The 23,441-nt window shown below is 45.7% G+C and overlaps 2 protein-coding genes across 12 annotated transcripts in view; one reads left to right on the top strand and one right to left on the bottom strand.

Annotated features, from left to right (window-relative positions):
- Positions 1-23,441, top strand: part of VEPH1 (ventricular zone expressed PH domain containing 1) — an 85,505-nt gene that overhangs the window by 21,881 nt on the left and 40,183 nt on the right. For 10 of the 11 annotated variants that reach the window (XM_065073393.1, XM_065073394.1, XM_065073392.1 and 7 more), the window contains 4 exons: positions 1,569-1,743; positions 13,453-13,619; positions 15,050-15,259; positions 22,295-22,515. In XM_065073393.1, coding sequence (XP_064929465.1) covers positions 1,569-1,743; positions 13,453-13,619; positions 15,050-15,259; positions 22,295-22,515 — 773 coding nt within the window. Of the gene's footprint in view, positions 1-1,568; positions 1,744-4,237; positions 5,287-13,452; positions 13,620-15,049; positions 15,260-22,294; positions 22,516-23,441 lie in introns of those variants that run through there. The other variant, XM_065073402.1, reaches the window with a different exon arrangement.
- On the bottom strand, positions 5,040-10,591 carry PTX3 (pentraxin 3). The gene is made up of 3 exons (XM_005507180.3): positions 10,035-10,591; positions 9,140-9,652; positions 5,040-6,308 (listed from the first exon to the last, which is right to left on the bottom strand). Exons 1-3 carry the CDS (start codon positions 10,180-10,182, stop codon positions 5,695-5,697), a joined length of 1,275 nt encoding a protein of 424 aa, XP_005507237.1. The 5' UTR covers positions 10,183-10,591; the 3' UTR covers positions 5,040-5,694.

The following is a 23,441-nucleotide window of genomic DNA, read 5'->3' as shown; positions in this document are numbered from 1 at the left end:
GATATTTGTAATGGAACAAATGAAACCTTTGTCCTTCTATCTGAATTCAAACCTTTGCTTAACTAAGTATTTTATCTTTATTGTAAGGGGAAAAAAATACTCTTTGGTGTTTTCTTAGGTCTTTTAAATCGCAGTCAGAGGCCCAGACCTTATCTTCCCGTTCTTTGTGTGCGGAGTCCCAGAGCACAGCTCGGAGGCAGAAGTTGGCTCCTGCTCAGCGGTGCCTCTCAGCCAAACATCATGAGGCATTATGTTGATTTTAACGTGCTGCTGCATAAAGCTCTGTTCATTTTAAGGATGTTTCTCATTAAAGATGCAGTTTTTGGTCGTATGGCCGTTGCTGCGCTCGGCGATCTCGACTCGTAGGGGTTGCTGCGGCCCCTTCTTCCTTAGGAGCGGCTGCAGCGCTCGGCCAAGGAGGCTGGTAGCAGAGGATATGGAACAACAGATTTGGCTTTTCTCAAATCTAAATTGATTTTTTTTCAGTGCTGCTCCAGAATGAGCATCTCTTAAGTCTGGCTTGCCTTTCTTTGCACTATTTCGTTGCTTGCTGAAACATCTGGGTTCCAATGGTTGCCTGTGATTTCAGATGCTAATTAAATACAATCATCTTGCAGGTTTATTTTCAAAAACAGCGATGTACTCCAGTTTCAAAGAGATGTTCAGAATCGAGTGGAGAGGAGAGAAACGCACTGATTAAGGAGGCTCCAGAGAGGATGCGGGTCCTCAGTTGCACATAAATACATCCTGCTACTTTCAGGGGCAGTTATGTGTGGGAACTTCATGGGCAATGGATGCGTATAGTCTGTGCACACAATTCCACGTGTACAAATAGTTGCAGAAATCCGTTTCTGACCTTACTATCAAAACCTAAGTGTACGTGCAGATACCTCTGAGACCGCTGAGGCTTGGTGCTGTTTTGGGGATAGAAATTAGCTGGTGTTCAGAGAAATTGGCTGGAGTTTAGGAAGGAAATAAAATTATTATTAGAGGAACATTGCTGATCAATACTAAAGCTGTTGCCCTGCGAGCAAGTCTCCCAGTACTCTTACGCATACTCTTTTTCCTCATTTGACCAGTTTGCCTTTGATTTAGTCCCAGTGGCTCAGCATGGGATGCTGCTCTGGGACCAGAGCCCTCTCTTGACGTGGCCTCTGCCAGCACAGAGGCCAAAACTCAGAGCAGCACCGCGCTTTGGTCTCCGCGAGAGGAGCTGGGACAGCCGCTGTTTCCTCTGCAAGCACCACACACACAATGTCTTGTCAGCAATGTTACAGCAGTTCACATTTAACCACTGAACTTCGTATAGTGCGTTTTCTTCCTCCTGCAGAGGACAAAAGTAGGTGCGTTATTAGCATCTCCTGGGGCAGCAGCTTTAAATGTCTGTCCTTGCTCTGTCTTCGAAGTCTGCCTTCAGTGGCCTTACCAAAGCACGGCCTTGCTTGTGTTTTGCTTTTTTTTCCCCTGTTGTTTTGATTTTTGTTTTTTCTACACCGATCAGCGTGAGACTTATTTTTTCTTCTTCTTTCCAGCTGCTTGTTTTTCAGCGCTTTTTCATGTTTTCACAGAATTACAATCGAGCTCCGGTGATGGCCTTAGCGGTGCCCGTGGCCGTGAAGTTTCTGCAGAGGGGCAATAAGGAGCTGTGCAGAAACATGTCGAGTTACCTGTCCTTGGCTGCCATCGCTAAAGCGGATCTGCTGGCTGAGCACACAGACACCATTGTCAAAAGTGTCCTGCAAGGTAGGAACACACTGAGATTTTAGGATCTAGTCCTGCAGCGTGCCCACCGTTAGATTAATTAGGCAGTATTAGGCCTATATACAAAGACATTGTACATAAAAACCATGTGTGAGGCATGTATGGATCAAGCATATGTATGGGCATAACTAAACATGTGATAAAACATGTTAGACACAATCTGTAATGGAATATATCAAGGAAAAGCTTTCAAGAATATGTGAATTTACTGAACCTTGTTGAACCTTGTGGAAGTTTTATTATAGATTGGATGACCCGTCGGACAGGAAATACATCTGCGCTTCGTAGTACACCCTACTAATGGACTTCAAATTATAAGCCATTATATGAGATACTAGTTACTGGGCTCTTATCCTTTCTATTAGTATCATTGGCAACGCTCCAAAACATAAATGGGGGTGAAATGAATCCCATTCTGTGGCAAAAAAGTCAGATGTAAGATAGAAACGCTTTGTAGTGGTTCTGTAATTTTGCCTACGTTATTAGCTTTACATAGAATATTGTTGCTGAACTCTGTACATATTACTTTTGTGGTTTAAAAAGCCAAAAAGATTAATTCCTCTCCAAAAGGAAATCGAATTTAGTTGAAGTAGTGAAGTTCACTGTATTTGTTGCAATACAGCGGCACTGTGGTGGTAAAATCACTGCTTTTCTTCAAGCATGCGTAATAGAAATAAGTGGCAATAGCTGTCTAATTATTCCAAGAACATCGCTGTGAAGATGTTAAGCCCTCAAATGAAATGTGTGCATTTTGTATTTGTTAAAAAATATCAGTGGAGCGTATTATGGAGGGATAGCTAATCTAGGCAGTAATTTTGTCCTCAGGACATTATGGTAAGAGTTTTCATATTTCTGTCCACTTCGTTTAAGGTCAAATGTGTGATAAACATGATAAATATGTGTGAGCTGTGTGATAATATTAATCACACCCAAGAACAGAATATTGCTGACAACTTTGGAGGCACATGGACGATTCCTCTGAGACTTGTGACATGAGTATTTATGTGTTAACGTTGCACGTTACCACTTGTAACTTGGTCCTGTTAATAGAAAGAAATGAAGTGAAGCAGCTTTGATGGTACAGTCGTAGGTGTGGGGAAAGCGATACGCACCCACAGCTGAAGGTTTGGTCATGACTGTACCTGTGTATTTTTGTTCTTCTACCAGCAGATGTTGCTGTGGACATCAGGTTTGGAAATTCCAGGCTGCAAGAGCTCGCTCAATGGGCAAAGTACTTTGTTTTATATAGTGGCTTAATAGCGCTGTACAGAATTTATATGTTAGGCGTGAAGAGGTTGGTTTGCAGCTAAAAAACACGCGTAAAGACGGAGTGATTGCTGAGGGAGAAAAGCAGGAGGATCAGCTGCTGATGGATTTACAAAGGGCCTGTTCTGGAGCCACAGACGCGCTCAGCCCAGCGGCACCAGCCGGGCTGATACGAGGCCTTGGCCCCTTGCCTGCATTTGAGAGCTAACTGGGCTTTTTTTTGATTACCTGGGGCAACTGTTTGGCTGCATAATCAGTTTCTTATCTTATTAGCTAAACAAGAGCTCTTTGAAAGAGCGTTCAACCGCTCTGTTCCAGTCTGCATGAATTCAGCTCCTAAACACGCAGATGTCTGTGCTGTGCCCGTGATGCTGACGGGCCCTGTGCCGACACCCCCGCAGCGTATGGGATCTGTCGTGGTGGCTTCTCCGTGTTTGGAGCCCGAATTCCCCGCAAATACTATTTCCTTGGTGTTCTCCAAACAGGCAAAGTTACTGTTGGTGAAAAAAGATATAGTTAAGGCAGGAAGGAAAGAGAAGCTGCTGGCGGTGACCTGCGGTGGGCAGGAGGGGATTAGACTGTGGGATGAGCTTTGCTAGTCCAGAGGTGATAGAGGAAGAGCAGAGCGGTTGGAAGGAGGATTTTGCAGCTGAGTCGGAGTGAAGGAAACGACGGGCTTTGTGTTGGGTTGTCTGCCAAACCAGAATAGAGGTGGGGAAACAGCGGCTGCCAAGACACAGCATTTCAGTGAGAAAAGTCGCCAGGGAGGACTTCTGATGGTCTTTTTGAGGATTTTTGCTTTTCCTGCTGCGTTTCATGGCCATTTGTTTCCATTTAATGGAAAGAGGATCGTAGAGCAGTGTTGCCCTTGCACAACGCTGGGACCTCAAGTATTTCTTAATGAACTCTGAAGATCAGAGGTAATATTTCATCCTTCTGTAGTTAAGGTATCTGTATTTGCAGGTATTATGTAGTAAGGGATTTTTGTCATACTTAGTACTAAGTATTTATAATTTAGATACATTTTTCTTTGGTAATAGGAGAAATTCTAGCAATCAGAGCTGTTATTTTTACCTTAAACAAACAGTGTTGCCCAAACTTTGGAGTAGGTTGTGTAACTTTAGCTCCAAAGCACAACCCTCTTGCATGGCACAGTAAAGTGCAAATTACCTTGTCATAACTTTTTCTTACTACTTTTTTATCATGGAAGGAAGGATCTGGTAGCCGCGTCATTCGGGAATGAGCACAGCAGCAACGCGTCAAGAAGCCTCTCAAAGTGCGGCCTTAGGGCATCTGTAGAGGATGAGAAAATGTGAGTAAAGCCGAAGGCTTTCCACTGCCTTCAGTGGAAATAAGAATTGCTTTAAATGAGACGTTCTCCACGATAACTTGTTCAGAGGCTTCAACAGGTAGTGAAGAATCATTCTTGTCATAAATGGTTACATATCCAGCGAAGAACGATTCATCATTGTCTGCTTCAGCTCATTTTTCTATGCACAGCTTGGCCCCCGTGTCTTGGCTCTCTGCTCCTATGCATTGTGTTTTTAGTGGATTTTGGATAAACTCGCAAACATAAGAGAAGAAAGCCAGTGCCATCAATTCTGCTCGTACGAACGTCCCATTAGCATCATTTAAGTTGGTTATTTGGACATCTAAATGTATCTTAAAACTGAACGTGTCCCTCTAGGCCAGCCAGTGTTATGCATGGTGTACTGATTGATTTTTATGTGGAAATACCTCAAAACCAACCCTTCCTTCAGCCTCCCAGTGCACACGTGTGTCCGAGTGCCCATGTCCCCATGGGAGAGCTCGGTGGCGGATCCTTGCGTGGGGGGCTTGTTATCGTGACAGGCCTTTACTGATCTAATGCTTGGATTTCAGTCTTGTTTGTATGAGATGTTGATGTTTTTACTCTCTTCCTATTAGCAGCTAAAGCTGTGTGGTTCAAAATATGGAACCATTCCCAACTGGTAGTTACTTTCAGAGTTTTGGTTCATGAGAAGCGTGGAAAGTTTTAGTTTAGTATAGTGTCTTTATTTACAGAACAACTTTACAAAAATAATTTCAATAAAATTATTACAAAGTCAATTTACAATATAATACAGCTGCGTTTTCTCCACATCTAACATCAGATTATGATGGGGAATATTACTTCTATATGTTAGGTCAATCTGTGGCATAAATAATGCTTTAAACAAGGAGCTAGTTTTGTTATAGTCTACAAATTACTAACGATTAATAAACAACACACTTCTTGGCTTATGTGGTTCCTCTGTACAATTCACATTAGCGCTATAAAAGCCAACGGCTGGAGGAGCCGGAAGATGCGCAGCCCTCACGTCTGTGCTGCAGGGATGCCAGGGGCACCACTCGGCTGCGAAATGTCCACGGTGGCACTTTATACATCAGAAAACGGTCGCCTGGCCTCAGGAACAGCTTTTCTGATGCCACCGTGTGGGTTGTTTTGTATTTTTTTCAGTGTTTTGCCAAAGCAGCAGGCAGAGATCAAATCCCATCTCCACAGCACCTCGGTCTGTAAACTCGCACCGCCGACCTTCCTTGGGAATGTGAGAGGGACGGGGTTGTGCGGCTCTGTTCACTCGTACGTATTGGCATCCAGCTCTTCATCAAATATGTTCTCTGCTTCAGAAACTGCCTTGCCAGATTTTAGGAAATGTACTGAGCTCCTCCATACGTCAAAACTTCCGTGACTCCCCACCCCACCACGTTGCCCCTGATGCCGCACGCGTCTTCTCCACCCTGCGCCGCTATCTCTGTGCCGCTGAGCACTCTGTCCCATATGTTAAAGCCAGTTAATTTCCCAGAGAAGGCTAAAGCTTCGTCAAACCCACCTCCCACGCAGCAGCCGTTCTTTTCTTGACCGATCTGCAAAATCCCTCCATCCGGAACGACGTGAGCGTCAGCAATGCCCGAAGCGGCGCCCGCCAGCTCGCCCTTCGCCCACAGGGACGCGGATCCGTTCTGTGAGCTCCAGGCGCCGCAGAGATGGAGCCACTTCCCAGGGACAACAACGTTCTTGACAACTAACCTGTGCTGGTCGCCACCAACAACAAGCACTGCGGAGTCCCGGCTGAGGTAAAGCTGGATTTCGTATGGATTGAACTTGGTTCCATAGGAGAAGACAATAGTTTTGTCCAAAGCCTCGGTCGCTTTGATCCAGATACACGCAGTGAAGGAGCGAAGGGTCATTCCAGCAGTTGGGTGAACGCTTCCAAATATCTTTTTCGAACGCATGGGGAACAGAATTGCTGTTTCACACCCTGGAAAAAGTTAGAAAGGTGGTTAGGTGAATAAAAATGAGTGTGTTTGTACATGCACAGTTAAGAACCTTGACACATGGTCACTTCTGGGCTTCTCAAAGGGAGCTGGGAGCTCAGCTTAGCAGTGGGATGTAGGAACCCACCTACAGAACGCTAGGAAGAGGCTCTCGGATCTGATGGATGGGTTTGCTAAATGCTATGGCAATGGATCTAGGGATTAATGAGGCTTCAGGAACACATGTGAGCTCTTCCCTCGCTGCAAAAGTGGCGTGTTGTACAGTCCTGAGCCACGAAAAGTGGTGTTTGGGTTTCATCCTGCCTGCCCTGGCGCTTGCCCGGCAGCCTGTGCCGCCCAGGAGGGCTGCTCTGCCGGGTCACCTAGAGAAACCAGCACTTTGCATCAGGTAATTATGTCTGGTAGTCCTCGCTTTGCTTCATTTAAGGCTTGGTCTAGCCTCGGTGTGCTTTTTTTCAGGCTGGAGTGATGAGAAGAGCAGCGTTATGGTGAGGAGCCGGGGCCGGTGATCTGTCACACGGCAGGTTTGGATGCTGGTCCTGAGCTGCTTGTGTCCTGCGCCCATCCTGGGGATAAATGGGCAAAAAAGCAGGTGCAGTGTGGGCAGGGATGTGCTGAGATGTCTTTATTTATTATAACATTTCCCTTTTCTGACCCTGCCGTTAGGGCTGTTGGTCGGGAACTTCCATGCACACTGGTTAAGCCTGGGAAATGTGTAGGACAGCTGATATTTTTTTAAAACAGTTCATCTCTCATCTCTAGTTAATCAATATATTGATAATAGATCAATTACAAGCAGTGACAGAAATTGAAGAAACTTAGAAAGTAATTGATGATCACTAAACCCAAGCCATTTTTGGTCTTCTGCGTACTGCTCCTCAGTCATATGTAACTTAATATTCTAAGCAACGTAGGGGGAAAAGCAGCCCCCTTCTCCAATTGAGCTGGTTCATTTCCTATTTAAACAAGCTAAAGGATCTAAAATGCCTTAAATGTGTGTGGAAATTTCAGGTTGGGGGAATGAAGGGCTCTTTGTGCCCGCCAGGCCCGCGCTGCTGTGTTATTTCACAGTCTGCTTCCTCCCAGCACACTTTACATTTCTCCATTGGCCCTTCTGAGGAGCGGCCGGAGCAGCAACTGCTGGGGAAACTCCCCAAAATGCTACTTAGGAACGCTATTGTGAAAAAGCTTTTAATTAGCAAGCTTTCAGGCTCTATTATCAAGGCCTAGACAAAATTAAAACCAGCCTCACAGAAGAACAAAAAGTGTGATTAGAAAACCCCTCAAGAGTACGGCTGGCAGTGGTTCAAGATGCGAGAAATTAAAGTCAGTTGCTAAAAATTCCCTTGGAAAAAAGTTTCCAGAGGGAGACTCTGGAAGTACTTAAAATGTGTCTTTTAAATTTAAAAAATAAGAAGATTTTCTAGAAAACTACATAGGAACCAGCGGAAACTGTCTGGATTTCCACTAATGAGAGTGAGATCCTTGATGCTGATGAGGTTTTGACTCTCACCTAGCGCAGAGGCGCTGCCGGGCCGGCCGTGCTGCAGACAGAAAGGATGAGATCATGCCTTTGGAAGGCAAGATTCATGTGTTTGGGGGCAAAAAAGGAATATGCTGTGAGATCTACTCCCAGTACACAAAGATTACTGAAGCGTTGTGATAAATCAAGGAGTAAAAGCGATTTACGTATAAAGCTGAACCCGTGTCTTCCCTGAGAGGACAGATTCGTGTTGGGTTGTAAAACGCTTTGATGTAAATATTGTTATATTGTGTTTGTATCGTTGTTGCCTTTGCTTTAGCAGCTATAAGCAGCTCTCCTGGCGGTGCTGCTCAGGTCAATATGGTCATTAAAGTCATGTCAGCATTAAAGACATGTCAGCATTAAAACATGTCAGCATTTAAAGCTGCGGTGATAACAATCTGGCAGGCAGGGTTACACTCAGCGTAGTTACATTGTGCATGGAGCAATTTTGCAGCCACGTTTTGAATAGCTGGGGGTCTACTCTGCCATACCCAAGTTGCTGTCGCTGTTTTTTGGGGTGTCCTGTTACAACGTACAGGAAAACTGACGTGAAATTTGAGATGCGAGCTCGTCTTTCTGCAGCCACCGCGCTTGCTGCTCCATGCAAGTATTTTGGAACGGGGGGAAAAGAAAAAAAGCCAAAACCACAACAATAGCAGAGTGTTAGTAATTTTTCCATGTCTCTTGGGCAGCTGGGGTTGGTGAGGAGGAGACAGCGTTTATTATGGGGAGAGGAGGGAGCGGGTACATGCGTGAGGAGAACAGGAGAGCTCAGCGGCTCGTGCGGGTGGGTGGGAGGCACCAGCTGGGGAGGTAAAAGGTGAGACAGCACCATTTGTGTAGTTTAAGTCTTGTTGCTGCTCTCTGACGTGGGTTTGGGTCTGGGCGAGCCTGCGGGAGTGGGATCCGCGCTGGGTGACTGCGGAAGGACTCGGATTAAACGCTTCTCTGATCCCACGTTTGAGAAGCTCAGCGCCTCTCTTTTGAGAGCATTTAGTGGGTTTCCTCCCTGGGTGTACAGGCTGCTGTGATGTTCCTAAGGCTAATCTGGAGTCATATGTGGAGGAAGGCGCTCAAGAGGAGTGTTTGCAGGACTTGTATTTGGACAGGCCCACCACAGAGGGCTCTCTGGTGAAGCACAGCGCACCTGGACTGAGAATCATCAAATCATTTTGGTTGGAAGAGATCCTCAAGATCATAGAGTCCAACCATAACCGAACTCTGACACTAACCCACAACCCTGAGAACCTCATCTTGTGTCTTTCAAACCCCTCCGGGATGGCGACTTACCTGCCGGCAGTAAGCGCTGTGCTGCCCATTTCTGCGACGCCTTCAGTTCGGCTCTGGTTTGCTGTAGCTCTTTCCACAGGGCGTTCAAGACGAGCTGGTCTCCTGTGGGACCGCGTTTCTCCTGCTGCGGAGCCGTGTCCTGAGCCTCGGAGCCGCGCGGCCACGCGCTCTCCAGCCGCCCCAGCCTGCTGGACACGTTGTGGCTCAGCAGCAGAACGTGCTCGAGAACCTTCCCTTGCTCGGACTCACGGAGCCTCTTGGCTTCTTCAGCTTGGTCACCGTCCTTCGCAAGCACCTGCTCTACCTGGGACACGATTTGGGAGGCAACTTTCTCGACGGCAGCGGCGAAGGTGGCGGTGAGCTGGCTCAGCTCTGCTCTCAGGCTCTGCACATCCACCTTCAGCAGATCGTCCATCGCCTGCAGCATCATGTTCTCTTTCATCTGCGAGTTCTCCAGCATGATGAAGAGCTTGTCCCACTCCGTGTGCTCTCGCTGGCAGTCGCACGAAGCAGCTGGAATGGAAGAGACAGATGTTGCTATTCCCTTGGACTTACATATATAAACAGGAGGAGTATTTGACAAAATCTGGCTCTCCAAGGCTTACACGCTCCAGACTGTCAGCGTACCTCCCTCTGTATCAAAAAGTGCGTGTTACAGCAATTCTAAAACTGGCCTGCAATTCTTTTGCAAGTAAACTGAAAAATAAAAGGTATAAAGCAAATTCCAAGGTGCACCAAGTGTTTGAGGATTTGCTGTCTGCAATAATCTAGTGGTACAAGCATATGCTTCTTCCTCTGGAAAAAAAAAATGGTTTGTTATAATAACTGTTACAAAAGTTAGGCAGCAAAGAATGCAAGTCTGCACTTAGCACAGATTTGGTTTAAGTCTGCTTACCTTCCTCAGTACCAAGAACCGGCCCTTCGATTTCGTTATCTAGGTTCACATACATGAGGTCGTAGTCATTGTCTTCATCCAGAACGGAGACAGAAGCCCTGAAAACACAGCAGAGTGTCAGCAGACACAGGATTTCTCGGGGCAGCATCCTCCGGGCAGGCTGAGCTCCAGCCCCAGGCTTGAGCGGAGATGAGACTGTGGGGGATCTGCAGCCAAGCCCTGATGAACACCGGGATCCACAGCCAGCCCCTAATGAACGCTGGGATCCACAGCCAAGCCCTGATGAACACCGGGATCCACAGCCAAGCCCTGATGAACGCTGCGAGCGCCGGGGCTGGGATGAATGAGGGAGGCTGGAGCCAGCGCCGCAATAAGAGGGGGCTTGGCCGGGGGGCGTGCAGCTCGCTCAGTCCCAGCCCTCCCGGAGGGGCAGGAATGGGGAAAAGCCGCTCTTACTCCTGCTCTTGGCAGCTTTGCCGCTGCAAGGCGCAGCCCCACGAGGGCTGGCGGCACCGGGGGGTTTGCCGCCCCCGTTACGGGATTTTTGTGTTCTTTGTGGGAAGGAAAGTGTTCTCTGCGAGCTCGTTTTGCCCTGGAGGGGATTGGTAGAAAAACAAACATACCTGGAGTCGGTTTGGATACACGTCTGTGGTTTAACCTAAAAAACGTAGCTTTTTGGATGGTTACGTATAGAACTTGTATTACCTACGAGCAGTTTCCTGCTTTCAGCAGTAAAGGAGAACTTAAAGACAGCTTGTTAGAGTTTTGCTTTTCCAGCCCTAATTACTGACAGCATCATAACCCTGTGGATAATATTAGGACATTACTGCTAGTGTCTTGTTTTGGGAGCATGTAGATGAGCAGCTGCATGATTAGAGTTGTTTCTGTTAACAAAATAAGGCACTTTTGGATTAGATGCGAATCTAGTGCTAAGTATGGTTGTTGGTGGTGTGGATCTGTTTCAAATTCTGTAAAGTTTATCAGCTTAATGGGCCATTAATTGTTTGAGAGACCCATTGCTTAGGTGAGATTACAGGTAGTACACCAATGCTGTGAATTATATATTGGCCGCGAAGTATTCAGAGAACAGCAGAACTCCACAAATAATTGCATCTAATTTGCAATCTGTGTTTCTTTGCATGGAGTTCCTGCCATGGTGGGGCCTCCAGCTGCTCTCCTGCAAACACTAATAAGAAATAGGAATGTTGAAGCAATATATTAGAAAGCTCGAAAGTGGTATCACCTCTGAGGATCCAAAGGTAGCGAGCTGCAGGTGCCTAAATCCCTTAAAAACTGACAAGGTGTGAGAAATGAGTGGCAAGAGGCACTCGGAGCTGACTTGAAATGTGAAAATACAAGAAAAATGAGGAATTGGGTTGTTTTTCGTGACCTTTCTGAAGTTATGCGAAGAAGAGACACAAACTGTGGTGTCTGCTCAGATCGTTTACAAGTTTGTGTATAAACAGGTTATTGAATTAAAAGCAATTCCATGTCTGTGGTCGCTTAAATATCACTCTAAAGCGATGGCGCTGCTTCTAAATTGTCTTTGCTTTTCATTTATCTTGGTTAGAGAATATAAACCTGGAGGAAACTGCCCAAATTTGCAATTGTATTTTTGTTTGGAGAAGTTGTGCGGCTGCAAATTGCGTCACTTCTCTAATTCAGCTGGTGCTTCAAACGCCTGTTTCCTCAGAGTGAATCATTAGTGTGATTTTCCCTCCTGTCTGTGACAGAAAACTTCCAGTGGGAACTAAACACGTGCGAGTGCGAAGGATTTATTCCTGTAAGCACCAAGTTATCCAGAGAATAAAGTAATTTTTAGCGTATTCGATTACCGATTACAAAGTTGTTCAATTGCAAACTCAGATGTGAATCTAGAAGAATCCAAGTCAATACGTTCTCTCTCCATTGTAGTTCTAACTTTGGGTGGATTGGCGCTTTGCGTGAATCCCACGGCACGTTAGTGGAACTCGTAATAAAACCTGACACGTTTTGACAGGCTCGCTTGTAACATCAGGAAGAAATTTGCACAAAGAATGTGGCTAAAAAACGGCCAGGACTCCCGGGCTTGCTGAGCTGCTTGGGGTAATCCAGCAGCAAATATCTTGCCTTTGCAACTGGCCTTTGTGCTTTATATAGAGAATAAAAGAAGACAGAAATCCGCATGTCTGTGGGGCTGGAGGTGCTGTGAATTATTAATGTATGTTGTTTTTGTGGCTCAGAGTGATGCTGCAAGACCCAACAGTATCTTGGGTGTGTTTGGTGTATCTGAGGGAGCATGAGGCGCTCCGGTCTGACCCATAATAGCCTTTTCTTACCATCCATGAAGCGACCTGTTCATCTTCCAAAATTAAAAGGCTCAGCTGTAAAATGGGAGAAACAGCAGCAGGCCCGAGAGCTCATTCCTCTTGGAAACCAAACCCAAAGAGACCGCGAGCCCTTTGAGGGGTTCACGAAAGCAGCCGTACCGCACGGCCATCACCAGATGTTTTCCATATGTTGTTCGAGGGGAAACTTCAATATATTGAGGCAGTCATGTACGGCGATGTGAAGTTATATATTTTGGTATGAGCCTGGGCTTCAAATTGAATTATGCGCAGACATCTTAAGAAAATGTGTGAGTGGGTTTTGTGTATCTTTGTCTGCAGTTGCCTCTCTCTGGCTCCTTGCTATTCCTGGAAATGGCATCCTTAACTAGTTATCTTCAAATTCACTGCTGTGCCTATTTAGTTCTCTTAATAACCAGCTATTCTTTCCATATGCCACTTATTTAATTTGAAAGCCTGAATCTCAACAAAGGAGAGATACAGTTTTTACGTGCTTTCTAGCTGCCTTTTCTTTTGTGTGTGGTTAATTTAAGTCATGCTTAGTTTAGTCAGGGACTCAGAGTATCATCCAAATCTGAATGCTCATTAAGCCGCCTTCTCATTGTGTTGTACTTGAGAATGAAAATGATACTTTATGTGCCAGGGGAGGTTTAGATTGGATATTAGGAACAATTTCTTCCCCCAAGGGCTGTGGGACATTGGAACAGGCTGCCCAGGGCAGTGCTGGAGTCACCGTCCTTGGAGGGGTTTAAAAGGCATTTAGACGAGGTTCTTAGGGACGTGGTTTAGTGCTAGAGTCAGGTTAAGGCTGGACTCGATGATCCTGAGGGTCTCTTCCAATTGAAATGATTCTATGATAATCCTATTAAGGTGTTGTGTTGTGTTTCATTTTTTTACAGCTATGTTGTTACACCCGCTATGATTTGTTCTATTTGGGTTATTTATTGGCTTTCTTGGCCCAGAATGTGCTTTTCTACAGCGTGTTTTCTGCCTCCCTGGTTTTGCGCCGATGATTCTCAGTTGATCCCATTGCACTGCTGGTGTCCCCCGGCCGGTGCTGACGTCCCCGTGTCTCCTTTGCTGTGTTACAGGGAACCGGTTGCTGCTGCGGGTCCTACCCGCGCTGTACGAGCGGCGTCCGCAGCCCATCGACCTGCACCTGCCCGACCTGCTGGCCCTGCTGGCCCAACCGGACCCGGCCGAGCGGCACCACCTCCTGCGGCTGCTCCTCATGGTGGCCAGGAAGAAACAACCCGGGGTAAAACACGTTCTGTGACGCAAAACACGCTCGGGGAGATCTCACTGTGAGCCGGTCGCGTAACACGTGCGACGGGGCTTTCCTGCGTTAATTCCCCGCAAATTCCTTCATTCCATTCCAAATTCTCCATCTGATCATAAAGAGAACATAATGACTCTGCTGGGCCAAGAAATTTGTGTCGCACCAGAACAGTTTTCAACTCTTTTGGCTCTTCCTCTGTCATCTGGGTACAAATTCCCATGACTGTGATTCCATTACAATATATGAACTATATTAAATTTCATATCAAGGAAAGTGAAAATGAATGAGAAATTGATTAGAAGTGAGCTGCAATGTAATTACTTAGGGCAAAATATAACATGCTTTGAAAGTTGCGTGTCATTGACAGCACCCAGTGCATTAGAAGGCACAAAACTACCTGCTTTGTGAGTTGATGAAATTAATAAAATCTTCGGAAAAGAAGAATGGACAGTAATTAGTATCTTCCCCCAAGCCAAGGGAATTTACCGCAGCACAGCTGGCGGTTGTGGGCCCCACGCTGGAGCCGGCACGGCTGAAGTTGCTTTGTATTATCGTTATTGCTATTATTGTCATCTCTTACTACTAACAATTTATTTGGCCGCCCACCTGCAGTATTTTGCCGGAGTGGTAGCTATTGGTGTGTGAAAGCTCAGATCCTAAAAACCAAACCGAACAAAACCACAAAAAAACCACCAAAACCAACCAAACCAAGCCCAAAAGGGGTCACTTTATGCCCCATTTCTGTGTTGAAATGCCTTAGTTTCAGTGAATCAGAGGTGTACTGGTGTACATGTGTGTTTATATGAAAAACAGTCCTTTGGTAGACATTCCCTGCATCCCGTTTGCGAGGTGATTCGAGGGACTTACACCCTCAGCCTCTTGCAAATTGTGTTGTTACAAGAACTGACAACTTGCCTACAGCATTTTTTGTGCAGTGGGGATCTCACCTCTTCTATTTCCCCCCTGTTCCACCCATTAACCTTGTCACGTTATTTAGTTGCCCGTGGAAACCAAACATTTGCACTGGTGCTTTAATTTACCATATCATTGGGGATGGTTAAATCCTATGTTGTTTTAATCAATGCAGCACGAGACTAGCCCAGAGCAAGGGAAATATTTGGCAAGGTTTTTTTTCTTTTTGGTCTTTTTTTAACAATTGGGCATTTCCTTAGTTCTATATGCATAACTGCAATATTTCAAGGCTACAGCTTACCCTTATTCCATATGTTGAGCTGAACTTCCATTGACCTCAGCAACAGCTCTGTGCAAAGGTCAGCAAGGGTGGAAAACTTGCACTAAATCAAAGTGTAGTGTTTTATTTTTATCAATGCACAGAACCTCTTTCGGCTTAGATGTGTTCACAATTGAGAAACATGTCCACAATTTGCTTCTGTGTGATTTTTTAATAGGTGCTGAAAGAGTGTGTTCCGTTTTTATTCGGACTCTTGAGAGACCCAAACCACAGCGACATTATTCTCAACATACTCACAGAAATATCCAGCTCCGAACCAGCAGCCTTAGCAACGTTCCTTCCCATGCTGAAGGAAATTGGTGAGAGCTTCCCGAGTTTGATTGGGCAAACAGCAAAGATCTTTGGAGCTGTCGGGCACATCGATGAGGTAAGTTTGAGAACGTAAGTTGGTTGGTTGGTTTGAGGCTGGTGTGGTTGCGTGTTGGTTGGTTGGTTGGTTTGAGGCTGGTGTGGTTGCGTGTTGGTTGGTTGGTTTGAGGCTGGTGTGGTTGCGTGTTGGTTGGTTGGTTGATTGGTTTGAGGCTGGTGTGGTTGCGTGTTGGTTGGTTGGTTTGAGGCTGGTGTGGTTGCGTGTTGGTTGGTTGGTTTGAGGCTGGTGTGGTTGCGTGTTGGTTGGTTGGTTTGAGGCTGGTGTGGTTGCGTGTTGGTTGGTTGGTTTGAGGCTGGTGTGGTTGCGTGTTGGTTGGTTGGTTGGTTTGAGGCTGGTGTGGTTGCGTGTTGGTTGGTTGGTTGGTTTGAGGCTGGTGTGGTTGCGTGTTGGTTGGTTGGTTGATTGGTTTGAGGCTGGTGTGGTTGCGTGTTGGTTGGTTGGTTGATTGGTTTGAGGCTGGTGTGGTTGCGTGTTGGTTGGTTGGTTGATTGGTTTGAGGCTGGTGTGGTTGCGTGTTGGTTGGTTGGTTGATTGGTTTGAGGCTGGTGTGGTTGCGTGTTGGTTGGTTGGTTGATTGGTTTGAGGCTGGTGTGGTTGCGTGTTGGTTGGTTGGTTGGTTTGAGGCTGGTGTGGTTGCGTGTTGGTTGGTTGGTTGATTGGTTTGAGGCTGGTGTGGTTGTGTGTTGGTTGGTTGATTGGTTTGAGGCTGGTGTGGTTGCGTGTTGGTTGGTTGGTTGATTAGTTTGAGGCTGGTGTGGTTGCGTGTTGGTGGGTTCATTGGTTTGTGATGTTTTGATTTTATTTTTTATTTTTTATTTTTATTTCCAAATCTTGTACGAAGTTAATACATCAAAGTCTTCCTTTGTTTCCCAAATGCCCACACTGCCCTATCAGAACATATTCTTGGTTGTAAGACCACAGTAGGTCTAGACTGTAATACCAGCAAAGAAATGGGGTTTTGGTTAATGAGAAAGAAAGACATCTCCTAAAAGAGATTAATAAGTATGAAAAATATAGATAAATTCTTGTAACTATAAAGATAAATATAGAAATTAACGAGCATGCAAAATATAATTCAATTTTCATAAGTGTAAATGTAAATACATAAATTATTATTATTTACTGTGTGTCTGGGCTGCGCACATATACTTTGTTTATATGAGTTGCCTTTTTATGGCATGGCTGAAACTCCCTTTTTATAAAAGCACATAATTGTCATTATTCCAGGGGCTTAGCCAAGTTAGAGTGCAGCGTGCATCAGTGTGAAAGGGAAGGTGGAGAAAAGGAAGAAGTATTTTGCACACCCGTTGTATGATGCCCTGTTTGTATGACGCCCCATTTTAGATGCCTGTAGCCCTCCGGGATGTTGTGATCATGCAGCGAAATATGAACTTCCTTGTATAGCGTAATCCAGAAATTCTGGCTTTAGAGCCACGTTAACTTGGATACTCCTGACAAGTGTTTTTATGATGAAAATTCTCAGTGGTGGTGCTGGGCTCAAACCTCATCACAGGAACATCCTCCCAGTTAACGTGGGATGTGACCCAATGGGAACATGATGCCTAAAATGGATTTACACTCACAAACTCCTGAAAATGTTGGGAGTTTTGTGGCAGCATAATGAAGTTTTTGCTTTAGTCGTCAATGTGCAGTCTGAACATGGGAGCGATGGTCATGTAATCCCAGCACCATGAACGGACTCAAATATATTTTGGGAGACCATTGGGCACCTTGTACATCCCAGAGTCCCCTTCCCCCCCCAAAACACCAGCTCAAACGTGAGCCCTGTCCCCCCGGCACTGGGAAATGCCTTAAAAGCCCGATGAGACCCATTTTACCCCACTGCCATCCCACCTCCCAGAAACACAGCCCGGAGGAAATTACCACTATGAGCTTCTAAACTGCCCCATTGCTCAAGACCATGGGTGTCCTGAGGACACCAAACTGCTTTGACTTATGACGCGTCACAATTTTTAATGAGATTTTATCTTTGTTCTCAAATATGAGCTTATGTGTCTTTCACCACTGCTAATAGACATTTTCCTCCCACCTCAAATGGCAGTTCTGAAAAGGCAAAACCAACGTTCTGCTGAACTCAGAAGAGTTCCTGGTAAATAATTCAGATTTTTGTGGCTGTGACAAAACTCCGTTAAGTGGCAGAAAATGAATGGTATGTAATAAATCTAACCGTTTGCTGAAGTGTGGCGCTGGTGCCGGCCATAGAGCAACCTGGGTAGTTTATTTCAGCAAAGAGCTGGATCCCGCGGTTTCCTTGTCCTTTCCGTGATCCTTGAGGCAAAACTTGCACCGAGTCAATGGGCGTTTGCCTGCACAAAGGGCAGGATTTGCCTTTCCAAATGAGACCCTTTTGTGTATTGGCTGGCAACGGGTGTCTGGTCGTTGTGGAAGATGCTACACTTGCTGTTTCTGCTGATCATGAGCTTTATATTCATTTAAAATGCAATTTATCTTGGAAGAATCAAAACCAGATTTGGTTTGGCTTTGTAAATCTTATTTCTGGGGGAGGGGAGAAGCCAAAATCACATTGAAGACTGTGAGCCAAATGAAGTTTGTTGTTCTCTCCTTATTTATCGACATCACCCCAGCAAAATTTACCTTTATAAGAGCCTCTATAAGCTTCTAAGGAGCTAATCCTGCAATGAGCACAGCTGGAATCAGAACTTAAGGATTTCTTTGGGATTCTGTACTTTAGGGTGTTGAACCAGCTGTTCCATGTGAGTGTCTCTGAGGCCCCTTTTCTGCTGGGTTCTGCACTCAAAAGGGGTTAATTTATTTTGCTTTTTGTTGCTATTGTTTTACACCAATACCAAGAATAAGCAAAGAACCAACCGCATGTGTTGTATTTCATATGTTGTTGGAAATCAAAGGCTACAGGGAAGTTTACAAAAAAGTGATTTGCAGAACGCTTTCTCTTTAAATTTTTTCATCTCTTGGTTTGCGTGGATACACGTAGCTACCGAGTGTTACACAAAAGCCAGCAGTGGATGATTAGTCTCCAATCTGTTGGGTAAGTGGCATTACACCCCGTGTTGTACGTTTGGTTTTTGCACGGAGACGCAAGGCGCAGATCCATCCCGTGCGCTCGGGGTGGCACAATCTTCATTTATTTGTCGTGGGCTCTGGTTTAGTGCCATCCGGGAGACCTTTCACTTTCACTAGATGATTATTATTAGTATTATTTAATTTCAGAGACTTTGAGTGCTTTGTGGCCCAGCGTTTTCTGAGGGAATGAGGAGCCGTTTCAGCAGCACATTCATTGGGCCACGTTCACCTGGGCTTGCAGCACGGTGACCCAAGGGTCCTTCTGTCTTCTGTGACACAGTGAAGCTCTCACAACCCTCTTTTCCCCTTGTAAAGCTTCTGTTTGCTTTAATGCAGCAGTTCCTTGCGCAGATTTTTGCCCCACTTTATTGTGAGCCAAGAGTTGGTGTCTCTGGATGCTCCTGTGCAGATCGGGCTTCTCGAAATCCCCATGGGTCTCACTGGTGTTTGGGGCATCACCCACTGCCAGGCAGATGATCAGCCTGCGGTAAGATATAGGGAAATGCAACTGGCATTGTAAATGCTGGACAAATCTTCGAGGATTGGTATATAATAATGAGCACACCCACAAGAAAGAATTAATATAACATTAATACTCTGATGTAAGCGTAACTGTTAAGTTCCAAGCATTACTGCAGCAGTTAATTTGTTTAGATCAGGTCTAAGAAACGTGCAAGCAGCAAACGGTCCCTGCAGAGACATGCAGTGCTGGTGCTTGCATCTCGCAGCCACTGTGGTCATGACTCTGTGTTTAGATTGGATATTAGGGAAAAACCTTGATGGAAAGGGCTGTGGGGCATTGGAACAGGCTGTCCAGGGCAGTGCTGGAGTCACCATCCCTGGAGGGGTTAAAAGGCGTTTAGATGAGGCTCTTAGGGACGTGGGTTGGTGCTAAGAGTTAGATTATGGTTGGACTTGCTGATTCTGAGGGTCTCTTCCAACCTAAATGATGCTATGATTCCATGAATGCTGTCCCTACTTCTCCCCCTTTTCCTGTAGCAGATCCGCGTTACAGACTCACAGTTACAAAAACGCTGCGGGTCCTCACTTAGACACATGAATCGTCACCAACACCCCCTTCCAAGTGGGAAATTAAACTATAATGGTAGCACTGGGATTTTATTTATTGGTATTTACTTTCACTCGAGGATTGCTTGGGGAAAAGAGACGGCAAGAAGGGAGGCTTGGCCCTTCATGGTGTGGATTGCAGATACAAGCAGAAAATTCTTTCTCCTGGCTCCTAGAAGTGACGGCTTGTGCTTCCCTGAGCTGCTCCCTCCACCCCGATGGGTCAGACAGACCCCTGCAGAGCTGGGGGCTTTGGCCAGAAAGAAACCCCTTCATTTTAAAGCTTGTCCACATCTTTATCGGCGCCGCCGCTGTTATCTCAGCAACAGTCTCATGGGTGAACTTGAAATCAGAGCTTGTCCCTCAACCATAAATTTGTGCAAAGCAAAACACCATCTTGGCGCATAGGTCAGTTGACCATTTTAATTGTTTTTTTCTCCAATAACTGTGTGTTTTGAACCACCTGGAAATGGGAATTGCTTCTGAAAGCCGTGTGATCTCGTTTGGTCGTCTCCCGAGCCTGATTTTCAGATAAAATACTTTGCCCCACCTCATTGTTGGTGTTTTAGATCTTCACCTACTGGCAGACGGAATACCAGAAAATGCAAGGAATGCTTATGAAAAAGCACACGAGTACATCAAACAAGCATTGTTAAAATAACAGTGAGTAATGTATATCCACATATTTTTTTTGCGAAAACTCATGGCAGGCATAACAGCCGCTTTCATGTTGAGCTATTTTACCGTAATTTTGTTTTGTATAACAGTTACATATTATGTTACTGGTGGAGTTTATTGTTCTTTCAGCTCACTCCAGGCGAGTAGCCGCGATTCAGCGCCGCTGGAGCCGCTCCAGCTGCATCAAAGTGACATGAAAATGCTCAAAACTTCCCTTCCAGTTACGTCTGCCCCACAGTTTGTTTAGGAAACAAAAATGTGTTTTAAATGTTAATCGAGCCTGTGTTTATCTCTTGGAGGGAGGAGATTGTCTTTCAAATAAACTAGTGAATATGGACCAAAAAGTCAACTTCTTTTAAGCCATTGAGGGGAAAAAAAAGCTCCTTTGGTCCCAGCAGCCCAGCCCGGGACAAGCTGGAGTTTGTCCCCATATGGCTGACAGGGAAGCAATTTGTCTGATACGCTTTTCTCATTTATCTCTGTCACAGCCCGGCACAGCGGATCCGCTTTTGCCTAAACTAAGTTGACTTTTCTTGCTTGTGATGCTGGGGTTGTGTTCTGCCCAAGTCCCCCGTGTATTTTTATGGCCCCGCTGTACTTGGAATCCAACTTTCAGCAATTGTTTCTCTCCTGTTACGCGGTCCCAGAAGAGAAGAGATAATAACGGTCTCGCCCCGCGGCACTTGGAGGATGATATGGCACACGAGTGCCCCTCCTTTGCTGCTGACCCTTGGGAAGATGAGAATGTCTTATTTTCCTTAAGTCACTTTGCTTGTGTTTCAGCACAGGGTCTAAAAGCACAATATTTCCCTATTTCTGTAACAATCTGTTGAGTATCGAGTGGGTTTCGCTCCGTGGAGCCGTTCCCAGTTACCCCAGTGCAGGAACCGAGATGAGCTCCTGAGTTAATTCCTTCTTTCTCTGCTGCTTTTCCCACTTAGAAATCTTTAGGACTGTGAAACCTAATACACCTTAGGACAATTATAACAAAGCAGGAGAACCCTAATGCGTTTCTTCACCTGCAGGTTTGTATGCGAATTCCTCCATGTACGTGCAGAAAGAGTTGGAGTTGGAGCTGTGTGCCCTTGCCAAGCACAGATGATAAAAGTATCTTTACTAGAAAATATTTGCGTGTTTAATATTATGATCCGAAGCAGCGTCTTTAATCCTCGTTTGTGGGGGAAGCGATCTCGCTGATAAACTGGCAAGATCGCATCCCCCTGATAAATGGGCTCACAAAACATTGGCTGCTTATCAGGCTTCAGCGGGCTGGCAGTGACTGATAGCGCTGCCAGACAGCGCCGCGCCGCCTGCCATCGGATCTTAAAGCCAAATCTTGTTTGAAACTTCTCTTTGTTGGGGCGTTAGTCACGGCTCTAATCTTGAGTGTTGCTCCTAAGTGAATTGCTATGAAAGGAGGGCGCCCCGGTGAGTTACGAGGTACTTTAACCTGCAGAAGAGATGCCGATAGTCCCGCCGCACCTCGCTGCTCTGCGAACGCGGGGTGACGACAGGCTCTTGTTAAATATAGCAGATCTGCAACACCCACCAGGCCCAGAAAGGAAGGCAGGTTTGGGAAACGTTTTATGGACTGAAAAATGGATCTTTGCTCTTGGCAAAGTTTTGGTAGCAGCTAATGGCATGTGCAGAATTCACTGCAGTTACCCGGTGATCCTGGGTTATTTGCAGAGTGACGTGGACAAAGCAAAAATCTGGATATTAGCCCATTAATACGAGGCTGTAATGAAGACACAAACCTGGCGTGTCCTGTGGTGCCACAAACCAGCACAGACCTGAGTCGCGGCGTGTGTTGATGGAGGTTATCATGTGTTTGTGTCTGTGCTAATCACAGAATAGTTTGGGCTGGAAGGGATCTTCAAACCTCATCTAGTCCAACATGAACAGGGGCATCTTCAACCAGGTCAAGTTCCTCAGAGCCCCCACCAGCTCAATGTGCAACAGATTGGGTATCAACAAGAGATAAAAGACCCTGGTGGAGAAGACCCTGTGGACTGGAACAGCGTATGTGAGCAATTGGCCCCTTACAAGAGGGTTTGCCTGCCGCAGACAGCACGGGATACAGCAAAAAATGGGCATGGAAACCGGGCATAGGGATGTGAAGTGGTTTGGCCAAGGCTCATTGAAGGTGCGAGGGGAGCTGGGTTGCTGCGGGTGAATTAATTAATTAGTTTAAAATTGTCCTTATCTCCTCGTGTTGTCCAGGAGCGAGCCAGGACATGCCTGCTGTATTTAGTGAACCAGCTGGCCAACATGGAGCACTCGTTTCACCATATTCTTCTGCTGGAAATCAAGAGTCTCACTGACACCTTCTCGAGCATCTTGGGCGCCCAGAGCAGAGACATTTACCGCATGAGCAACAGTTTCACTGCCATAGCCAAGCTCCTCGTCCGACAGCTGGAGAGCGACAGCACCTCAGGAGCCAGGTAAAGCTCATTTTTCTATTATAAAGTCACGGTTGTGGCTGCGCGGGGCAGCATCCATTTATGTGAAATATATTCAAAGTTGTGATGGGTGAACAATCAGCTGAAAGCAAGATGTACCTCAGTTCCTGTAAGTGGCTACGTTGCCATTTTCATATTGATCTTGACGTTCCTCTTGTATCATTCCAGTCTATACTCACTCAGCCATTGGATTGTGTTATTTATAGGCACACAAAATAGTTTAGAGACGTCTGGTGGGCAATATTGCTACTTGTAGAGGTAACTTGAGGTCTGTATTCCAAACGCAAGCGTAAGGACAATTGACACTAGCGCAGAAATCTGGGATTAAAGGGGGGCAGTAAGGGCTCTGGGAACCAGCTGCCAGGCAGCGACCTCCGAACATCACACAACAGACGTTCTCCTGTGGCACCGAGGAATGAAGAAGCCATTCAAGCTTCAGCACTTAAAGAACAAGAAAAAAGCCACGTCTCGGATAAGTCGACTCACACAATCTGCAAAGCTTCAGTTACATCGGCCAAGTCAGATTGTTGTTGAGTTTATTCTAGAAGATAACGCGTGAAGCTGGTGAGAACAATGACTGGCGTAGCTCCCTGATAAAGGTTTGCTAACAAAATTTGGACAAATGTTCTCAAGTTTGTACAAAAGTATGTTCTGCTCACTCGGCTTCTTTTAAATGTGCGTCCTAAGGTTAAAGCCATCAGGAGCGCTGCTGTATTCGTCACAGTATGTAAGTGTTATTTAAATGTATGGTGATAGTCACTTTTAATTAGGGACACACTTATAATTAGCATTGTGAATACTGAAATAGGTCAAGAGAGCACAAAGGAATAGTAATTCTTTGAAAAAATGTGACACAGATGTCAGAAAACTCATAACTTGGAGCCAGGCTGGCAGGGCTGGAGCCAGAA

Source organism: Columba livia, chromosome 9 (assembly GCF_036013475.1).
Source record: "Columba livia isolate bColLiv1 breed racing homer chromosome 9, bColLiv1.pat.W.v2, whole genome shotgun sequence".
NCBI lineage: Eukaryota > Metazoa > Chordata > Aves > Columbiformes > Columbidae > Columba > Columba livia.
Note: the sequence above shows the minus strand (reverse complement) of the source record. Positions and strands in the feature narration are given on the sequence as shown.